Source organism: Pholcus phalangioides, unplaced genomic scaffold (assembly GCF_987345545.1).
Source record: "Pholcus phalangioides strain wild (caught in Gottingen) unplaced genomic scaffold, Ppha-v1.0 ptg000008l_1, whole genome shotgun sequence".
Taxonomy (NCBI): Eukaryota; Metazoa; Arthropoda; class Arachnida; order Araneae; family Pholcidae; genus Pholcus; species Pholcus phalangioides.
Window position 1 is genome coordinate 22,677,666 of NW_028301601.1, and position 23,034 is coordinate 22,700,699.

At 33.8% G+C, this 23,034-nt stretch overlaps 2 protein-coding genes across 4 annotated transcripts in view; one reads left to right on the plus strand and one right to left on the minus strand.

Annotated features, from left to right (window-relative positions):
* Nucleotides 1-8,208, plus strand: part of LOC149084012 (sushi, von Willebrand factor type A, EGF and pentraxin domain-containing protein 1-like) — a 66,626-nt gene extending 58,418 nt beyond the window's left edge. The window contains exons 36-42 of the mRNA XM_089234355.1: nucleotides 328-692; nucleotides 3,282-3,458; nucleotides 4,335-4,520; nucleotides 6,306-6,476; nucleotides 6,572-6,667; nucleotides 6,885-6,980; nucleotides 8,047-8,208. Coding sequence (XP_089090481.1) covers nucleotides 328-692; nucleotides 3,282-3,458; nucleotides 4,335-4,520; nucleotides 6,306-6,476; nucleotides 6,572-6,667; nucleotides 6,885-6,980; nucleotides 8,047-8,084 — 1,129 coding nt within the window. The 3' untranslated portion in view covers nucleotides 8,085-8,208. The remainder of the gene's footprint in view (nucleotides 1-327; nucleotides 693-3,281; nucleotides 3,459-4,334; nucleotides 4,521-6,305; nucleotides 6,477-6,571; nucleotides 6,668-6,884; nucleotides 6,981-8,046) is intronic.
* A 267-nt stretch (nucleotides 8,209-8,475) lies between these two features.
* On the minus strand, nucleotides 8,476-22,615 carry LOC149084014 (armadillo repeat-containing protein 7). Of its 3 annotated transcripts, none has more exons than XM_089234359.1 (6): nucleotides 22,595-22,615; nucleotides 16,424-16,561; nucleotides 13,159-13,257; nucleotides 11,227-11,295; nucleotides 9,529-9,666; nucleotides 8,476-8,955 (listed from the first exon to the last, which is right to left on the minus strand). In XM_089234359.1, exons 2-6 carry the CDS (start codon nucleotides 16,506-16,508, stop codon nucleotides 8,753-8,755), a joined length of 594 nt encoding a protein of 197 aa, XP_089090485.1. In that variant the 5' UTR covers nucleotides 16,509-16,561; nucleotides 22,595-22,615; the 3' UTR covers nucleotides 8,476-8,752. The 3 variants fall into 3 exon arrangements, with proteins under 3 accessions (XP_089090485.1, XP_089090483.1, XP_089090484.1); XM_089234357.1 differs by lacking the exon at nucleotides 22,595-22,615 and adding an exon at nucleotides 22,194-22,300; XM_089234358.1 differs by lacking the exon at nucleotides 22,595-22,615 and adding an exon at nucleotides 22,070-22,211.
* Nucleotides 22,616-23,034: the final 419 nt, after the last annotated feature.

Below are 23,034 nucleotides of genomic sequence, written 5' to 3' on the forward strand. Positions count from 1 at the left end.
CATATGGCTATCCACTTGACCAGTCATATGGTCACTCACTTGATCATTGATATGGTCAATCACTCACCCATACAGTCATTCACACTCATTCATGCGGTCATCATATATCATCACACTCATTCACGTATATGGTCACTTACCCAATCACACACAATGATTCACTTACTCATATGGTCAGGAGAAAATGTACTGGGGGCAAAATTTCCAGATCCTGAGACTTCTCATGTTTCTCCCAACATCAAAATAGACCGTGATTCAGGAAGTTGCAATGCCAATGTGATATTCATGTTGTGTTATATTTTAAAAATTCTTTTTTTTTAATTTCAGAACATCATGTGAAATGGTCAAGTGCGGTCAGCCACAATCAATACCATTTGGTAGTATTCCATACAAAGGAAATGCCACTATGGGCACGCGCCTGGCATATCATTGCTTCCCTGGCTACCGGTTGGTAGGTAGTTCGACCATTGAATGTTCATGGCAAGGTGTATGGGAAGGAAAACTTCCTCACTGTGTGCCGATAACATGTGAGCAACCACAAGCCCCAAAATACGGTACTATCGAAGGTGATGACTTGTCATTTCAAAACGCAATTCTTTATTCCTGTGATAAAGGGTACCAGATATTTGGCAGAGACACCAGGTTTTGCTTGGAAGATGGTTCTTGGAGCGGAGAGCAACCAATATGTAGGAGTAAGAAGAGATTTTATTTATTTATCTGTATCAATATGTTCACCAAATTTACTTGTTACCTGAAAAAACTAAAATCCAATCAGGCTAAAAATTTACGTTATTCATTATTGGAACTGACCTATACATGTACTGTGTACCAGGGCTTGATAAATCAGAAAGAAATGCAGGCTCCAGCTGAATTTCCTTCTGATTTGTCAAGCCCTAGTATACAGTACATGTATAATGTCAGTTCAGAATTCCTATATTTTTATTCCAAGGAAAATGGTACAAATTTCTTCTTATTTTTCTGAGACTTGCCCCCCCCCCCCTGACATATTTTCTGAACATTTTGTGTTTTCTCAAACTCTTATCACACATAGAAAATTTTGGATCCCGAATACTATTTTTGTAGTTTTGACAAATCCCAGGTGTCCGATTACCGTAGTAACTAGAAAATCAATACCGGCTCCTATAAATGGAATCAGAATGACACAAAATTTTCTGATTTCATGACAGTGAGCTTTTTGACATGGGCAGGGATATTAAGTTCCAGGAAAGTAAAAAAACCCAAATTATTGAGAATATTTCTTATTGAGTAAAAACTATGTTTGGCTCGTGAGAAATTTGGCTAGTGCTTAAATTTTTTTTATTTGTCAAGAACTGTGCAAAACCCTTGATGGTTAGGACTAATTCATGGAACCCCCTAAAAAAAACACATGAATATTTATACGAAGTATGAAAGCCTGGATAACCAAGCGGAGATCGAGATGTTGGACTGGGACTGGGCTCCTAGCTGAGCTAGGAGGCTGTCCACGCGCAGTCCCGTTCAGCATTCATACATATGCTCTAAGGATTGAAAATGTCTGTTCTCTGTAGTTCAATGGTTAGAACACTCGACCCGGACAGTGAGAGATTGGTGGTTCAATTCCCACAGAGGAATGTGAATTTTCTTTCCGAACAACATCTCGATCTCCGCTTGGTTATCCAGGCTTTCGTACTTCGTATGAAAAGCGGAGAGTGGCATCGTTTCTCTCTATATGTCGCCATCTGGGGGCTAACGTCGTAAGGGCTATTAGCTGAGCTAGGAGGCTGTCCATGCGCAGTCCCGTTCAGCATTCATACATATGCTCTAAGGATCGAAAATGTCTGTCCTCTGTAGTTCAATGGTTAGAACACTCGCCCGGACAGTGAGAGATTGGTGGTTCGATTCCCCACAGAGGAATGTGAATTTTCTTTCCGAACAACATCTCGATCTCCGCTTGGTTATCCAAGCTTTCGTACTTCGTATGAAAAGCGGAGAGTGACATCGTTTCTCTCTACATGAATATTTCTCCAAAATATATATTTTTATAGCAACATGATAAAAAAAAAATTATATGGATTAGCATCCAATATGTTAGAGCAGTGATTTCCAACACGGGCATTAACGCCGCTTTGGGAGCGATGGAATGTTCCAAGGGGTGGTAGAAAGTACAGGTATAACATAGGATCCTATGGGTTAGATTGCATTGGGGGGGGGGGCGCGATGGGAGAAAACAATTTCTGAAGAAAGGGTGATGGTACATAAAAGGTTGGGAAACTGAATTAGAGCATGCTCTAAAAAATCTCATAGAGGCATTCATTTTTGAATTGGAAGAGATTCTGTTAACAGAATAAATTCTGAAGTATAGGTTTGAAATTATTCATGGGTAGAGGTATTTAAAATGGGAAGAGCAAGTCTTTGAATGATAGGAACCATTTTTTTCATAGTTAACCTGTTTATGTCCGCACCTTTATGAGCTTTGAATCCCATTTCTATACAGGGATATTTTGTTGAAATTGCTCCAATTAAGAATATTCCGAGAGATTTTTTTTAAATTCACCAACAGGAAGTATTGATACTGAATCACAAGTGTCCTTAATTGAGGACAGCAAAATATGAAACATATTTGAAAAAAATGTTGAACAAAATTGAATTGCATTAGTTATTCACATTCAACTGTAATCTAAATAATCAATTAAAAAAGAATCACTTGCAAGAAAATAACAATATAATGTCGATAATATGAGGTGGAAAACAAAACTACCAATGCACCAACCAAATAAAATACACCAACTTCGAGAGTCCATTTCTAAACCAGAAATGGCTTCTCAAAAATTTGTTTTGATGTCAATCTGTGAGTAGGGTTATCATCTACACGTGTTAAAATATACAACATCTAGCTGCATGGCTAAAGTATTATACAAAGCCAGATACTGCACTCATATGAGTACAGTGGTACAAATGGGTTAAATTACCTTAAAATTATTATGCAAGGTACAAGGTATTTGTGCCTACTTTGCCCTATATGATACTCTACCAGTTTATCGTAATACTATGATGCTTCTACAGCCACTGCTAAACTAATTTAAGCTTAATGTTTCAGTGCTTAAATAAAATGGAATATGCTATTAGGCATAGAAATCGGTTTTAGAATTTAACCAAAATTCGATAAGCTATGAAGATTATATCAAAAATAAGCAAAAACATCAACAGGTTCAGATTAATGGTTTCTAAAAAAAAAATTCTTGATGCCTTTTTATTCAATAGTTTGCTTATTCAATGTTTTCTTTTTGTTTATGTTGCTGTAGAAATATCCTGTGGAGAGATTTCAGCTCCTGAAAACGGTTACATCATGAAAGATGTCGAGGGCCATTATGGTGATTCTATACAATTTGCTTGCCATGAAGGATACCAATTGGTCGGCAGTGAATACACTGAATGTCTTGACACAGGAGTATGGAACAATGTCATTCCCAAGTGTGCTGGTATTGTATCCAAAATTAAATTATTCTGTTACGATTAAAATGCCAATGTAGAATTAAATATTGTGAGCTTTGGAATGAAAGAAATATATAGAGTGACTAGCTGTATTACCCGGCACTTCTTGGTTTTTTCAATATACTGGGAGCATTGAAGTGACACACCTTGTAAAGGAATGAACATGTCTAAGACACACATTGTTAGGGAACCCTGGTAGCCAAAGTAAACATTCCGAAAGTCAATATTGAGGCTCACAAACTATTGTTGATCATTGCCATTTCAAGCATTTGCCCTACTCTGATGAACTTTTAAAGTAGTCTATCATTCTAGTCAGGTCCTGTTTCATCTATATCCAAAATTTAGCAACGATTGGTATAAAATTGTGGATTTATATAGAGAACATACCCGCAGAAAATCAATTTTATGCACATGGATTTTCTTCTTATAATCTGTAGTGATGATAATAATATAATCCATGCAGGTAAATTTTGCTACTTTAGGGAAAACTCATCCAATAATTTCGCAGTGTGTTATAATCATACATCTATTTCTGGTGGTCTTCTGTGTCACCATTAATTAAATGATGAGTGACGAGGAATAGAAGGTGTTGTTTTTTTTTCAGAAAAAGTGATTGTCCTTCTACTCACATTTAAACTACCATATATTGTTTTGAGGATTATTTTTCTTTAAAAACATTTCCAAAACATTTTTACACCAACCTCTCTTAAAATAAAAGTCATGGAGCAGCATAAGATCTGCAATGAGAAATTCAGATGTTTTTTATGTAATGTAATAATATTGTAATGTTAAAATGATGTATCATGTCCTGGTAAAACAAAAAAAAATGTTTTTTACAAGATTCTGAAATTGCCTTTTTTTAGCTGTTACATGCCCAGCACCGTTCAAGTTCCCCTCTCACACAGTGCCTTTTGTATTCAAAGAAAAAGAGTTTGCTTTTGAGGAGAAAGTGACATTCCTTTGTGAACCAGGATTCCATCAAATCGGTGAACTAACAATTCATTGTCAAGCAAACAAATCATGGACAGAACCATCTGGATACTGCAAGAGTAAGTGATACCACAATATTCTATCAACTGAATTTCATAAATATGTATTAACTAAATTAATTGTAAAAAAACCTGATAAAATCACTATAAAATTTAAGAGCTAGAAGTCAAATTAAATGCATTCGAAATGGCTTTAATTATGAGAATTACTTTAACTAGTTTATGGAAGAAATAGCTTGCAAATAATTTTGTGATAGAAATGTTTTAGTAGGGGGTGAGAACATATATACAAAAACTACTAAAAGTTTAATATTTCCAAACACTCTCCACATGTAAATGCTTTAACACTAGAAAGACGGGCAAGGTCTGTGTGACTCTGCACACTTTTTCTGCTCCCATATCTCAAGTAAGAATGAACCAAAAGCTTTAAAATTTCTTGACTTTTCCTGAATTATCATGTTCTTAGCATATACACCAAAGCTTTTTTTCATTATCTTTCTTAGCAACAGAGATAAGAATGGGTATACCTATCAACACGGAAGGGAGTCACACTGACCATCCCAAATATTTTTGAACGCATTCATCATATAATGCTACTAACATTGTCACAATTGATTTTTTAAAAACAAAATTCTTCTGATAGTCTCTTTTGTATCTAATATAGTATAATCCCCATTTGTGAGACTTTTTTTACCTTCGTTCTTATCAGCAGGTGTCAGCTTTTGTTGTCAAGTATTTTTGTCATTTTTTTCCAATAAATTTTTCATTCTGCAAAGTAGAAATATTCACGTGCTTATGATTAATGTAGAAATGGAAAAAAGATACAGATTTTCCTCAAAGATAAAACTTTTCAGAAGTTGGCAAAGATTGTGTGCAAAAAAGCAGGAGTTCTGATAATAAGAATTCAGAGAAGAGAAAGGATGAAAACTGCCCGATGCAAAACCTTTGTGAAGTAAGCAACAGCACTTATGATGGATGTGTGAATCAGAATGAAATTATACCTCCAAAAATGCCTCAGCTGATGCAAAATGAAATACTACTAGAAACAATTAATACAAACCACATTGAAGCCACCAATGAAAACCTAGAACTACACCAAAACATCAACTGATTTTCAGAGCTCTCAATAATGTCCCGTTTATCTGTAGCAAAGAAACTGCTGCAAATGAAAGTGCAAGAAATATTGCACGACCTTCTTTGTTAATAGAACGTCAAGGATTTGGAATTTTTTTACGAGGAATTCATTGATACTGATTCCAAATCATAGGAATCATGTGAATTTTTTTCAAATAGCACACACACACGTTGATCATATTTACAACCTAGAAGCGATGTAACCCTGGAATCCTATCGGGAATATAGAAAATACAGATCCTCCGCTCTTGAGTTCACTCCACACTGATGCTCATTAAGAGAGGTTGTTTTCACACACACAACAGAATCTTTTAAAATTAAATAATGATAAAATACATTAACAGGTTAATGGTTTTACCCACTAATTCTTCGTGGTATAACTCTCTATTCTATCATAAAAATAATATAACATGCTGTAAACTATTACACTGTTCAAAAACAGCCAGAAAAAGCAATGGGGTCACAGAGACCCCTGCTCATCTTTCTAGGTATAGTTCCCCTGACCAGTCTTTCTGGCGTCACAACGATAACTTCTCGTTACATCTCACATGTCAGGAAACAAGGAAAAAGTGTGATTTATGATATAATCTATCTTAGATTGTAATGTAAATTACATTTTTAACAGTGGTTTTTATAAAATGCAAAGAAAAATCCAAATCGACAATATAACAAGAACATTTTATACATTATTTTTCCATTTATTTCATTCAGAGGTGTCTTGTGGAAGACCGAAGATGAATAATGGTGCAGTCGTTCTCGGTATGTCCTACTTGTACAAAGACAACCTGGTTGTTGTTTGTCCACCAGGTACTAAAATCAAAGGAAAAACTATACTCAGCTGCAAAGGCAATGGACAGTGGGATGGAAAAGCAATTTGTGAAGGTAACTATACTCAAAGAGCAAGCTGAAAAAGTCAATGTAAAATTTATAGATTTAATCTTAATCATGTTTACATCATGAATTGTTTTGTTACATAGGAATGTGTCCTCGTTCATGTCTGAATGGAGGAAGGTGTGTGCCGCCAGGTTTATGCAGTTGTCCGTCAGGATATGTTGGAGATGTCTGTCAGCATCGTAAGTGTATATTTTGATTGAAGTGAATAAAAAATATGAATGAATTTTTTTTTTCAACTAGGCCCGTTACCCGTTTTGTAAATTTGTGATTGAGGTTGTACATAAATTGTGTTGAGAATTTTTTTTTTTCATCTATACTCGTACATCACATTGTTTTAAATAGTGATCATGCTCACAAAATGTCATGTTTACACTTTATTATTATATTTTTTTGCAGCTGTGTGCATATTGCCTTGTTTGAATGGTGGAACGTGTACAGGGCCTTACAATTGCGCATGTTTGCCTGGATTCATGGGCTCAAGGTGCCAAATTTGTAAGTGACATTATACATCCCATATCCTCTTGAGAGAAGGATATTCTTAAAATAGTCGGCTCAATTCTCAACAAGTACCAAAAAAAAAAAAACCCCAGAAATCCACCTTATTATTTTTTTAACACTCCCTCAGCTGTGTAATTGTAACACCATTGGTCGTGTTGAATCTCTCGAATATATGGTTATGTTCTGATTGATACTGTAATTTATTAAGCTAAATTATTGATGTTTACATAAATTAATTTAGGCATGTGTGAAACCAGGCTCCTCCACCCTTTAATGCTTTTTTTTAAAACTAATAGCATCATGTATGTTTCCCCATCCTTGTGACATCATATGAATAGTTACTGACCAAAAACAGCATTCGGCTGGTATTGAGCCGTTGCAGGGTTCTCAGCTACAGGGAAACAGAGAAATTCTCAAAAATCTGATGAAAGACGAGAGGAAATTATGTGAACAAGAAAAAAACATTTAGAAGGTTAAGGTTCGAATTGTATCTCTTTCCTCAGGAGTTTTGGTCATGGAGATTTTCCTGGAAACCTTGTGTTATTTCCTTCATCAGGATAATTTAAAACAGATACGCAGCATGTCCAAAGATAAAAATTATAATCAATGTCAAAGATGGGAAAAATTAAATTAAATTTTTTTCTTCCCAGTTTCCATAAATTACATAGTAAAAATTTTAAGTTTGACACTACTACTACTTAGCCATACATGTACTTCGTACACATTCCTCTGCAAAATTCAAAAGTTTGACACTGCATGGTTAATAGTAGAAAAGTAACCAAACCATATATATGAAACATTTGAATCATATTTTTAAATACAATGATAATTTTTTGTCAATGACGGTGTCTCAGCGATTGTTGGAAAAAACTCAGTAAAATAAGTTTATTACTGAATATTTCGGAATGAATTCTATTAAAAGTGTCAGGCTTATGCTTCAAAAACTTTAAAAAAACTATCAACTTTATTCTTTTAACTAGCATGCCTTTTCTTGAACAGCCTTTAATTGATTTTCGAATTACGTTATTTGTCTAATAAATGTCTAATTTTCTATTTATAGCTGTTATTAGTAGAAGAGGAAGAAGATACAAAGGTTGAAAGATTATATATAAAAAAAAATTGTTATAATTCATAATCATTTTAAGCATTTATTACATATTTTTTGTTATTCAGTCTGGAACTGAAAATGTTTTAATAAACTCATTTCTATATACTTCCATAACACCTGCTGCTTCTTTCTTTCTCAGCCCCTAACACGTCAAGAAAGAAGACTTTCTAGATATCATGCAGAGACAAACTTTGGGGGGGGGGGGGGGAGGAAAGGTGATAATTTCTTGGAAACAAACCCCAGTTCTTTTAGAATGTGGGGAAAGGATTCCAGCCGGCAGAGACTACAGACTTCTCTTTCCGTAATTCTTCTCTGCTATGTATCCGGGAAGCCTCCTTCCTATTTCCTACCATATAGCATATCTGTACGAATAAGAAAATATCAGATTAATTACACTATTTATTTCTTCTCTCATGATGACACATGAAGACTACTACTGCTATTTGACCATACATGCACCACGTAAACATTCCTGAGGGGAATTTGACACATGGATGACTGAATTACAAAACAATTGACTCTTTTATTTGAGGGAATGTTTATTTACAGATGCACTAGTGCTATATAATCACATATATATATATAGCATTGCAGATGCATACACATATGACACATACACTATCTTGAAATATATATAACTGTGAATATGAAATATCCATCACTCTTGTTGGGCATTTCCAGAGGTTTGTGGATTATTGCCCAATTTCCTTAATGAGTATGCTTTAGCTAGTTCTTCAGCAGCTCGCACTTGCATGGGTGTACAGTATTCAGATAAAAATACATTGGCTAAGTTACTGAGTCTTCGGTTTGAACTCTTCTTGAACCTTGACATACAATCAATGATTGTAGGACTTGTTATTTCTGTTCAAAAGAAAATGATGGAGGGAAACTAATTTTTATTTTCTATAAAACACATAGTAGTACGCACCAGGGCTTGACAAATTTCCTGATCACCATGGCAACTAAAAATTTTGTACTGGTGCCACATAAATTTTCCAGGAGTTATTACTGAATTAGAGAGAGGGCAATGTGCAGAATTTTCGTAAGCTGTGTCAAGCAGCACGGAAAGGGGTCTTCAAGTGCCGGAAAACGTTACTTTAGACCAATCTCCCTTTTTTTAAAGGAAAAATTATGCTTGGCTTGTAGAAATTTGACTGGTGCCAAATTTTCTCTATTCGATTTGTCAAGCCCTGATATACACTTAAAAAATACCATATGAAAGTGATAGTCAGCAATGGGCATGAGATTAAAACAGAATATTTATCAGAAAATAAGGTATTTAAAATATTAAAATGTAAACCTTTGAAACTGCAAACACAGCAGGCTCATTGGTGGTAAACAATAATCTGTGTTGAGTCGTTTTGTTCATGCCCATTGTATATTGTTTCCATAAAACATTATATATCCACATAAATACTGTACAAATTGTTTTACCTGATTTTCTTTGAGCTGTAACCATGAACATCAGAGTGGTAATAGCAGAGACCACAGTCTCCTCATTTGTGCTGGACAAGCAAGAGACAACCTTGGGGAATCCTCCATTCTTCCAAATGGTTTCTTTAATTTCTTTATCTGAAACATTATAGATTTGTAAATTAATTTTTTTTTCGTTCAATATCAGGGGAATGAGGCTGTGACAAAGCAATATTCAGAATGGGCTTGAAAAAAACTAATTTTATTGAATCCCACATGCATAGGAAATTTAACTGATTCTTTGGATACATAAATTACAATATTTTTACTAGTATATTTTTGTTAACATTTGTGTGACATTGAGCAATGTATGATGACTATAAATCAATGTTCCTGCCTATTAAGAAATAAGTATCTGTGAACAGATTTTTTTAAATACAAAACGACAAAATTCCAAGCACAAAACTGAACCAATTTCAAAAAAATTTAATATTTCAGTGATCGCTTGTCAGAGGCATATCTGTCAAACCATTCAAAGCCTGATTTTCATGTATGCAGTCGTAACAATAAACTGCACTTTGAGACCAAAATTTGATCTTTTAGTAAAACTCAGTGCCAATCTGAAGATGCACTTTCAAAATTTTGGTGTGTAATTTAGAAATGTTGCTTGTGGGAATTTTTTTGCAGAAAGTTTGAAAAGCTCTGAAAAATGTATAAAACATTTGTGGCACAAAATTATGAACAAATGGGGAAAAAGTAGTGGCAATATGTGTGTACTTGAAACAGCAATGCATTTCTTCCATTGTGGTTTTTTTATAATAACTTGACTATTCTGAAAAAACATAAGTATGAAATAGGATTACACATGTTTCAAGATTGTTATTGAATTAACAAGTTTTTGAAAAACTAGGTTTTTTTCCGTGATTTGCATTTTTGAAAAATAAAGAAACTATTTTATTTTTACTGGTTTTTTAAAATTTATGACTTGAAAGGAAAAGCTTTTTTGCTGTTATACAATGAAATCACACAACAACGATACTAGATATGACAATAAATTCCTTTACAATGATATTTTTTCAACTCTTGTTTGAAAATGTATACACTCAAATCTTAAACTGTGTCTCTCGATAAAACAATAATCCCTCTACAACAATAATTTTTCTTGGTCTGCAGAATATCATTATATCCAGGTTTCACTTTATTATGAGCTCCACTTAAAATGAAAACTTCCATCATAATAATTAAATGAAAAATAGGTTCATCACTAACCAAATGGATGATTTTGTATCATGAATCACTAAAGTGCCACAAAAATGAAAAACTGGTACAAGGCAATCCCATGAAAATTTCTGTTCACATCACATGTATGATATTAGTTATTTCTACCAGCATATAAAAAAAGGAATGGATATTTTTAGTTTACATAGCAACAAGAAAATTCAAATATTTAATACTTTTACTTTGAAATATGGAAGACAGATGACAGTACCAGCAAGAACACAAAACAATCACGATTCTGACATAAATATGTTAGGGCCACATTATACAACTCAAAACACACACACTCCGGCATCTATCAATTTCATTAGAAATTGTATAGAGGAATGTGTACAATGTGCATATATGATTAAGTAAGTGTATATAGTAACGACAAGGTATCGAGAATATTAAATCATTAACAAAAGATCCACAAGAGAGAGATGATAGTGAAAATCTCACCTAATGCTACATTACAGATCCCAGCTATAGAAAATTCTACAAGCTTTTCATTGCTGTCATCAAGATGATCTGGGGGAGAAAATTTCTCGTGAAAAAAAAGTATTGGCACTACATACATTATCAAACAATACACAGCTACAACATTTTATAATTGAAGATGATCATATTATGATAGAACTTCTTTTACCCAGTCTAATTGAGACTGAAGATCAGTCAATTTAAAAGAAAAATTTAGATTAAAGGGTGGAGATTAAAAGGGTGACGAAAAGAAAATTTGTCTTTGTTTTCAGAGCAACCTTTCAGACAATTGTACCGTTCATCCACAAATAACAAATATTTCAGCAAAACTTCAATTTCATGCCTATTCGATCAAAGAATTAATCTTATTATACAAAACTTCAACATGTTTTTTGATTCTTCCTCGGTATGTTGAGTTATCAAGGCTACGCTAGATCCAAATTCTTTAAAGACATCAATTTTATATAGCGCCCTTATATAATTCTGCTGATTAATTATCATGAATTCATTTTACACCACTGTAAACATTAACACATGATAAAATAGCAACTTACTAGAGATGAGTCAAGAACATGCAGGGGGGGGGGGAGGGTTATGTGTGTGTGTGTAAAAATTGGAGAATAATCAAGCATTTTTCCTTTAAATAATTAAAAAAAATTTTACTAATTTCATCTATATTATAAAGCATAATTCAGTTTTCACTGACAGAAACATTTAAAGCAAAACAAGTTTTGGCATAATCACTTCATTATGAAACTTAGTTCAAGTTATATTCTAGTTCAAGAATATTCTCAGGATTTCTGAGAATATTCTTTGCCCTAGTGTGAGAGCTTTCAAAAGTTTTTTATTCAGATTTTGAAAACCTTTAGAGCAGCGTTCCTAACCTTTTTTTGACTTGCTGAGCCCTTTTTAATCTATAATTTCTATGGCGAAGCCCTGTTTGACTCAAGGAGCCCTTTTTTTGTATATAATTTTTATAGCGGAACCCTGTTGGCCTCTTTTTTTATTTATATAGTAGATTTATTGATTTATTTTATTTTCCTTGAATCGCTGTGGAGCCCCTGAGAAGTGTGCATGGAGCATCAGTTAGAACATCAGAGATTTAAAAATTTGTTTTTCAAATTACATAAATTTTCAGAAATAAGTTCAAAGCAAAAAAAATAAATAAATAAAATCAAAGTTTATTGACATAGGAAGCTATTGTTATAATCACCTTCATTCAAAGAAGATACAAAACTATTGTTTTTTTCAATGTACATACACACACTTAAACTTTTTATCACTCTTAAACTTTTTATCACTCGTATTTCTTTACAAGTTGTGAAATTCAGCGATGTTGGTTTCATTTTCTTGCTTTTAAATTTAATATTGTGGGCTACAAACCTCAGTTTTCCCAGTACTCTTGGTGGGGGAGAGAGAATATTCTTAAGAAGGATTCTCTCTAAGGATATTCTCTAGAGAAGGATTCTCTCTAAGGATATTCTCTAGAGAAGGATTCTCTCTAAGGATATTCTCTAGAGAAGGATTCTCTCTAAGGATATTCTCTAGAGAAGGATTCTCTCTAAGGATATTCTCTAGAGAAGGATTCTCTCTAAGGATATTCTCTAGAGAAGGATTACTATTATAAATTACTGAAGAATATTCTTATTGAAAATAATAAGAATTATTCTCAAGTTATTTATAATAGTACTTCCCGAGAATATTCTCCTTGATAAGAAATATTCTCAAGTGGCTTATAGAGATTATTTATTACAATATATATTATTATAAATATTCTTGAGAATATTCTCTGGAAGAACTATTATAAATAAGTGGAAAATATTCTCATCCAGAATAATAATATTGTCAAGTTCTATCCAGAGAATATTCTCCTAAAGAGATTATTCTCAAGAATTTTACATCTCTACAACTTACCAAGGAATAACTGCACAACATTTAAATTCTTGAAATGAGCATAGTTCTGAGGGTCGTATCCAAAGTTTGCTAAGTTCGCCAGTACTTGCTCTTTAGCCTCTAAAAAATATAAATAAATAAATTACCCATATGCTTGGCAAAAAATTTTGAATGGGAAATCTCAGAAATTAAACTAAAAATCAGGGTTGGCAGGTTTTTGACGGTTTAAACTGTCACATCAAAAACCTCAAATATTGCTTTACAATATAAAAGTTCCCAGTGGAAATACACACGTTAGTTGCATGTAATCTTTAAAGTGACTATGTTATACAAAGAATAAATATTTAATTATGATTCTAAAATAATATTCTACTATCTACAGAATTATTTTGCATAATATGTTTTTTTCTTATAAAATATACAATTTGAATAAAGCATAGCATAAACACTGAAGGGAAACTATGGAATGATTTGACATTCTCTGATTCAAGATGATTCTTGACCATCCAAAGTTTCTTCAACTGCTTATATATGCATGCATTGACATAAACCATCTGCTGTAGTCTTTTTACAACAGATAAGTGTTTAAAAAACTTTATTACATCAAATATGTAATGTTGATTTCTGTTATTATTAAATTATCTAGATAATGACTGATACTTAAAACAACACTCTTATTGTGCATAACATTAATATATATCTAGCAATCAAAATACTAAATTGTAAGACTAAAATGTCATTTAATTTGGCAATGCTAGCTTGTATATGATGCTTAAGCAACTCCTGTAACTTATCCTTAGTCAAACTTAGTTATTCTTACTTTTGCACTATGATATGGTATGTTTATTAGCATTTATAATGCAATGGTTTGCTAATTGAAGCTGTATTTAAACGTGCAAAACAAATGCTTTGGGTGTCACGTCCTGTCAGCTCTGCTTTGGTTGATATAAATAAAATACCCTTTAAAACTCTGTGAATTTATACACCCTGAGCTAAGAGATTTTTAGGTGAAAATAAATGAGTTTAATAAATAAGTTAAATCTGTATTAACAGATGCTGCATGAGAATTTTTATATGAATAAAATTTTGATATTTTTCCTCAGTAATTATAATTCTGCATATAATACCCTTTAATCTACATAAAAGTAAGGGTTTTGTTATTTAACATATCTATCAGGTTAAAAAGCTATTTGACAATAAGTTTCTGACTGTTTTAATACTGATTTAGTTTCTGAAGTCGAAAACCTAACCCTGATGCCCTATCATAAATATTTTGAATAAGCAGCTCTGCTCCATTTAGCAAATTGAACATAGTTAATGAATAGCTTAGATAAATAAACCATAAAATGATACACTTACTTTGAAAAATTCAAAACTGCAAATTATAATTAATATTTTGTTTCAATTATTGTAATAAATTAATGTTTAAAAATAAAACATTGTAATATGCAAAAAAAAAGTTTTTCATCATGTTATATACCTATTGTGTCCAAAAAATTATCATAAACATTCATTCAGGTTTTTGATGGTTTTAGACAATTTTTGATGGTTTAAACCAGTTTTTGATGCTTGTCATGTAAAAAAACCATTTTTTGATGTCAAAAACCTGACCCTGATAAAAATGATTTAAGACAAATATCTGCAGAAACTATAAGCTCTTGATGGGTTTTGAAATTAAAAATTTTATCCTCATGACTGATTTTAATTTCCAGGAGATATTTAAATCAACTATATAAAGTCATAAATTATATGCAGCTACATTCAGGAAGTTAAGTAATGTGGAATCACTTATCATCACACGCATGTGCTTGGATCCAAAGAACTTCAGCTTTTTTGCCAAAATTTCCTGTTAGGCCCTAAACTGCATGCCACCCTGTGTTTATTATGCCAATAATTTTTCATAATGGCCTTCACTGGTAGCACAGTCTCAACAGCACCATAGAATTCATGGCAAAATAAATATTCTGCAGTCTCTTTACCATTAAAGAAGTACCACCTATGAAATTACGTGCTCACTCTGGAGAATCACAGTGCCAAATCTCACCCATCATGGAGGCATTCGATGACCTAAGCTCCAGGTGCTTCCTTAAGTTGAAACAACTCTGTTTACTAGCTTTCACAGGGTCTGTTGATCTTTGCGACCACTCGTCACCTAAATTATGCAGAATTTGCACTGGAAAAGCTTCAACTGCGTGAAACCAAAGATATGCATCAAGACAAGAACATGCAAGAATTAGCTTCAAATGAACACATTTAATTCAGTCTTTCTAGAGGTTGCCTTTCATCAGTCTTGACATAAACCCACTGCCAGGGACACAACTAAATACTTCATCAACCGAGGAGAGCACATATTTTGATGCTCTTGAGTAATGTAGAAAGAGCAGTTAAAGGGAGCATTCTGCATGCTCTCTAGTTCAGCATCCAGGGCACCAGACCCGCTTGCTCACTCCCAGTGTCAACCCTGCCTACTGAACTATTACTACTATTATACCACCAGTGCCACCTTAATGCGTGGGCTCAACCCGAGGGCTTCAGGCGTCCTCGGACAGCATCATAAATCTGATGCTGTGACTTTTTAGAGCATGTGTATAATGGTAGTTCCAGCGAGATAGAGGCCTCTGAACATCACTTGCCCTGGAAAGGGAACATAATGGCTTTGAGATGGCTTTACAACAGAGGTCTTTAACCTTTTTCTAATCATGAGCACTGATCCTAACCATCATCAAAAGAAGAGCACCCTGATGGTAAGTTTGGCATATGAATGTATGAAATCAGGGTGATTTCAATCCTTGAATGCAATTTGTACAAGGCATTTAATTGGAAAGTTGATCAAGTGCTCGCGAGCACAAAATCAAACACGAGCACCAAGCACTCTGGGTGCTTCGGGGAGCACTGTGGTGCTCACGAGCAACGGGGTGAACATGCCTGCCCTACAAACCACACACATATCTTGCATCATTCCTCTGAGAAACTAGTGCATGCATGGATGAATTTATAATGAATTCTATGAATTTTAGAAAAATTGTTCCAAGTGAAACGTCGTTATAACGATAAATCCCTTTAAAACGATATTTTTTCAAGTCTTGTTAGATAATGTTTATAATCTGATGTTAAATTACCTCCTCTCGATGGTTTTTCTTGGACCGCAGAGTATCATTATATCGAGATTTCACTGTAATCAACTAAGTTATTGCCCATTTATTTTTAAAGCCAGATTTCTTCCTCGATTATTTGTTAAAAAGCACTAGCCCTAACAATCATAATTCGAATAATTATAATTACCTACCTTGGGAATTCGTGTCTTGAAATTCCGTAACAAGTTCCCGTAGATAAGACAATCTTTCCCCGTGAGATTTCTTCTTCGTGGACATCAACTTGACTTGACTTGACTTGAATAATTAGTGTCCTCTATACCTACTGGGGGCTTTAGGACAATTGATAAAACACAGGCATTTTATAACAAAGAACAATCCAAAGAACTTGAATAAATAAAAAATACAAAAAACAATACAGACTTATGCAAAGAAAAAAAAGGAAGAATAACAACAATAGATATTATAAAAACAACATGAAAATAGAAAAATATGATACAAGATCTAATTGATCATGAATAGACAAAGACAAAAAAACAAGAAAACAGTTTCAACAAAATTAAACAAAAATATATACGACTAGTATCAAAAAATAAAAAAGCAAAAATCATGTAACAATTTGAACAGGAAAAAGAAAAAAGATATACATACACATATATATTTCTTTTTACATACCCAAATAAATATATATATAAATTCTCAAAATTTCTGCAACAGATATTATAGCTCGCAAAAAATAAAATAAAAATAAAGAACAAACATCAACAAATGAAAAATAGGAAAAAATTCAAAATCTATTACAAGCTGACAGATATAATTCAAATTCATCAACTAATAGCTTCGGTGCAATTTTCAAGATAGAAATCCAGTTATAATCTTGAATATTTGAGATACCAATATTTTTAAACAATCGCTTTCTCTGAATGTCCCACTTACAGCATGCAAACATGAAGTGATTATTTGTATCTTCAGAACTGCAAAAATCACAATTAGCTGAACGTTCCTGATTTATTCGGAAAAGATAACTTTTGGTTGGGGCTCTGTTGGCTAACAATCGGTAGAACAATGTCTCATATTTGCGTCTTGAAAAATGATGTGAAAACTTTTCAATTGATTTGAAGAAAACATCAGCCTGAGGGTAATTTAATTGGTCCCTAATGAATTGGTAAACATGAAGTTTCCATTTATTTTGGAGCAAATTCAGAACATCTTCCATATATGCATATTCTGGAGGTGGAGTGACAGGATTGTTAGCTGCTGAACGTGCGAGTCGATCAGCAATTTCATTGTATAAGATGTTTCTGTGTCCTGGTGACCAGACAACTGATATTGAATTGGCTTTATAAGACGCATGTGCCAATGCACAAAAAGAGGTTAAAATGACAGAATGAGATTTGAGATTAATTGTGGATAGTGCTAAGATGGCAGATTTACTATCCGACAGGATCACATAATCAGTTTTTTCAGAAATAAATTTAGATGCAGCCTTGGCAATCGCCAAACACTCCGCAGAAAATACAGATGAACAATTATGAACCAAAGCTTGAATACAACATGAATTTTTCACACAAAAAATGCCAATGGATGTATAGTTGTTGTTTTTCGAAGCGTCTGTAGCTATTATAGTGCAATTAGACCAATGGAGTTGTTCATACTGTTTGAACAAAGGTGGAATCAGATGTGAGTCAGATGTCATTTGAAATGGGAGAGAGTCTGTTATAAAGTTAATATTCAATATTGTCCATGGTGGGTCTGGAATGATGATAGGTTGAAGTGGAATCAATAAATTATTTTCTTGCAAAAACTGGATATGTGAGGGACTGCAAACTGGTAAAATAGTGTTTTGAGATACGTTGCTGATATTCGTGCAGACAAACTTGAAAATAGTACCATATTTTGATACCCTAGCCTTAATAATTTGTCTTGAGGAAACTTTCAGGATAAGAGAAGGGAAGGGAGGTTTGCCACAAATACTAAGTAAAATTGGAATTGGAGTAGATATGGGAAGGCCTGAAGCAATTCTTAGTACTTGATTATAGATAGCTGAACATCTTTTAAGATTTTTCTGAGAGCAACTGTTCCAAAGCATTGAGCTATAGTTGAAAAAGCTAGAGATGACATTATAGCAAATAGATAAAAGTTTATGACCCGGAGCACCTTTAACTCTGCCAGCAATAATTCTTGTGATGTTCAATACATTAACACTTTTCTTCAAAAGATGATTAATATGAGAATTCCATATAAGCTTCCTGTCAAAGATAACACCTAAAATTTTCATATTTTCTACAAATTGCAGTTGAAATTCATTGATATGAAGATTAGGAATACTGAAACTATTTTTCATTGTAAACAGAGTGAAGTAGCACTTGTCGATTGAAAGAGTGAAACCCCAATGATCCATCCAATCTTTAACTACAGATAAAGCATTGTTGAGCTCAGTGTTGATATAATTGGGATCATCATTACTGCACCAAAGCAAGATGTCATCGGCATATATGAAAGGATGAATTGAAAGAGGTAAATGAACAAGCAAATCATTTAAAAATATATTGAACAACCATGGTGAGAGGACACATCCTTGGGGAATGCCACGATTAAAGTTGATCCATGATGATTTATGTTTTCTCCAACTGATAAAATATTTTCTGTTAGACAAAAAATTTGTAATCCACCTCAAAAAATTATCATGAAAACCAATCATATGAAGCTTATAAAGGAGAGCAGAATGGATCACTGCATTGTAAGCTCCTTTGATGTCCAAAGAGACCAACACTCCCACATTTTTTGACTTGAAAACATTGAGAATATTGCATTTAAGGTCTAAAAGTAAATTTTGCGTGCCAGTTCTTGGTTTGAAGCCATACATGTTGGAGGGGAATAAATTGTATTTAATAGTTATCCAATTCAAACGAGAAAGTATAATGCGCTCAAAGATTTTCATGATAATATTTGTTAAAGTGAGTGGTCGATAAGAGGATGGATGCCTTGGGTTTTTGTTTGGTTTCAGTAGAAACACAAGTTTGCCTTCTTTCCATCTTGATGGTATGGATCCAGACGACCAAATGGTATTAAATTCAGCCAACAGAAATTCCAATTGTTCTTGTGATATTAATTTGTAGGCCTTGGCATTAACTCCATCCGGACCAGGTGCAGTATTAGGTGTTTTCTGGATTGCTGATAACAATTCTTGAAAAGTAAAAGGTTTGTTGACATCGGGTGAGAAACTATTATGGGGACCACACAAAAAATCATAATTTTTTTGGATATATGGGTTAATGAGTGTTTCTTGCAAAAGATCTATTTGCTCATCTGGATCAGACACTAAAGAGTTATTATGGTAAAAAATGAGGTTATTGTCCTCATAAACTTTTGACTGAATGAATTTGAGTCTTCTCAATATTGTGAAGATTTTAGGATAAGATGCATGTGTAAACAGTTGATTAGTCATGAAGTCATTTTTACGTTGCTTAAGGGATCTCTTAAAAATAGCAGATCTTTTTTTGTATAGAATCCAACAGGTTTGGCATGGACAACTTCTGTACTTGCGGAATGCTCTTTTCTTAGATGCCAGAAGTAAACGAATTGATGAATCAAAATATTCATTATATTGATAGTTCTTACGGATTACTGTGATTTGTGAATTTATACAGGTTGTCCTTATGAATTCAGAGTAGGTGCTGTTGTCATAGTTCATCAAATTATTGCTATATTTTTTCCAACAGGTTACAATACGCCTTTCAGGACCACGATGAGCTTGGATTTTAATAGACAAAGTGATAGGTATATGATCACTTCCATAAAGTGAATCTCCACAAGACCATGTGATATTTCCAAGAAGGTCAGTACTGCAAAAACTGAGATCAATGGTATTGGAAGAAACAGCTGAAAAATGTGTAGGAGAAAGTGGTTGTACGATACAAACAGGATTTAGAATGAACCAATTATACAAAGCACGACCTGCTGTATCTGTGCGAGATGAAGACCAAGCAAAATGCGAGCTGTTAAAATCACCAACAATGATGAATGGAGGAGAAATCTTTTGGAACAAGCTGGACATTATTGAGATGATATCTGATGTATCAGCAAAATACAAATTTAAAATGGTAATAGGATTATCTTGTAAGTAGATTTTTGTTATGAGAGCTTCAACACCTGAAGAATTATAATGGTAAGTTTCTTGAGAAGGAATATTGTTTCTGACAGCTGTCAACACTCCGCCCCTTTCACCATCATTACGATCACACCTATAAATCTGGAAGTTCGGTAAATAAAACTGATCATTCACATTTAAGAAGGATTCTTGAATACAAAGAATGTCGAAATCTTGGATGAATCTTAAAATATGATGTTTTTTATGTTTTATACTTCTGACGTTCCACTGCAAAAGTTTATGATGTGAAGACATTAAGAAAGAAATTAGATGAGAAAGAGAAGAAAAAAAAAAAAAAAAAAAAAAATCAGTTATGTCTTAGTTTGGTACGTTCTGATATTGATTGAGTAAACTGATCCACAATAGATGAAACAGGCAAAGGATCCAATAGTTGTTGTTGAGAAGATGAGTCGGCTGGAGATCCAGGTTTCTTCCGACGAGGCAACTGTAAGTGATTCAAGCCACGTAATTCTGAGACTAAAGTTGCAACCATAGATTTCATGTTGTTAGCAAACTCATTTCTAAGGTCATCAATTATCTCAACAAACTCAGTCTTTGTGAGGAAGACTTGTTCATGATGGATGATACTATTGTCCTTGATTATATCCAAGTCCTGGTGTAACTGATCAAACATGGATTTAATTTCTGATCTTGTGATCCATTCCGGATTCTTAGGAATGTCGAGCTGATTTAATTGCGAGATTTTTTTACCCAGAGAGTTGTTTCTGTCTTTAAATACTTTCCTGGCAACAGATAGCGGAACATGGTTTTGACATTTGAATTCCAGAACTTTTTGTTCCAATTGATATGTTTCACAATTATGGTCAGATGCCATATGTTGAGCATTGCAATTCGAGCAGATGAGATTCTCGGATGTACAATGATCTGAAGAATGGGATTCAGAACCACATTTGATGCAAATGGGTGCTGTACGAGAACAATATTTTGTAGGATGGGTAAATTTATAACATTTTAGGCACTGTCTGGGCCTATCTATGAATAATTTGATATTTCGTCTAATCAACCATACTATGATTTTTTCTGGCACATAATGACCCAAGATGGTAACGAGAACATTGGTTGTTGCTTTACCTTTAAAGGAGAATCTTCTTACCTCCAATACACTTAAGTCATTTCTTTCTTCTATTTCTGTTAATAAGTCTTTCAAGTCTTCTTGAGTTTCTATGTCCCTGAGTAAAAATCGGCTGGATAGTTCTTCAAGGAGTAACTGTGGTTTGACATCAAAGTCTAAGAAGGATTTTAAATTCAGAATATCCAAAGCTGTATTAACATTTGATGTTTCTACAACCGGATGGTTTTTCGATGTGAAGTGCACTGAAGTGATGTCCTTGGCCGAACGAACGTTTTCTTTCAAAAAATTATTGAAGATTTTCGGACTTAACTTTGGAAAAGCATCTCCATTTCCTTTCATTAGCAAAATGCTAAATTTTCCAATACCGGAATTTGAGGCCTGATTAAGAATGTCAAAATTTGTTTTGTTTGATACCACGTGGGTAACAGGGTCTACTTCCATGTTGGGTGAATTAACTATTGCTGAACTATTTCCATTTGATAACATCTAACAGACAGCGAGGAGGAAAAAAAAGTGAAGACTGACTTCAAGTCTCCACAAAACAACCGCTTACGCGGCACCCTAACAAAAAAAAATATATTTCTAATAGCTACTCACTAATAAGATTTGTAAAAAAACACCAATTAACTAAAAATTGAGTTCAGGCACAACTGTGCTCAAAAAAAAAAAAAAATACGATAAATACGAGACACAAGCGAAACAAAAATCCGACCGTTCTTACCGACGGATCTCTCAACCAACAATCCGTGGACATCAACATTGACATTTTTTTTTGTTTACCAACAATTATAAAGACAGCTTTAAACCCCAGTACGACTAAAACTACGTATTAAAGAAAATTCTTAAATGTTTTAGTATTTTTTTTAGTTTTCTAATTGAGCATCAGGTTTTTGTGAAAGAAACTACATTAAATCATTATTTAAATATTTATTATTATCTATAAAAGAAGTAATGAAGTAATTGATAATTAAATCTTTTATCTGACCATATTTTATTAAGAAGACACCAACGAATAAGGCATTACGGTTTTCGTGTATTGTGGTGTAGCCGGGTTTTCCTAGGAGCAAGTTTCCTGTGCCGCGCGCAACGTGATTCACCCAGCGCGACACGCCGTCCACTCACCAGTAAGAAAAGCAGCATGACTGTTTTCCTACAGAGCGCAATACGCCTCACGACAGCGCTTTACGTCGGGCGTGATTGGCAGACTGCTTCTGGAGGAGTCAAATGCGTCGTGTGCCGTGGTTTTGCCGATATTCTCTTCACTCTTGAGTGTTTTCTTTTCCTTCCCTTCAAACCGGAGCATGCAGACGACAGAGTAGCTGATGCCAAAGCCATATAATATAATCACTGAGCTATAAGTAAAGTTTACTTTTAATAGTTAAAGTGATAAAGTGTTTACTTATAGCTCAGTGACTATAATGTAGACTCCCTGATCTGATGCGCCTCGCTAGGAAAACACAAACGCGTAGCGTGATTATGTAAAGCCGGGTTTTCCTAGGAATAGGTTTGTTGCGCCGCGTGAACCGAATTAGACTGTTTTGCGCCGGCAGAAACGTGTTACA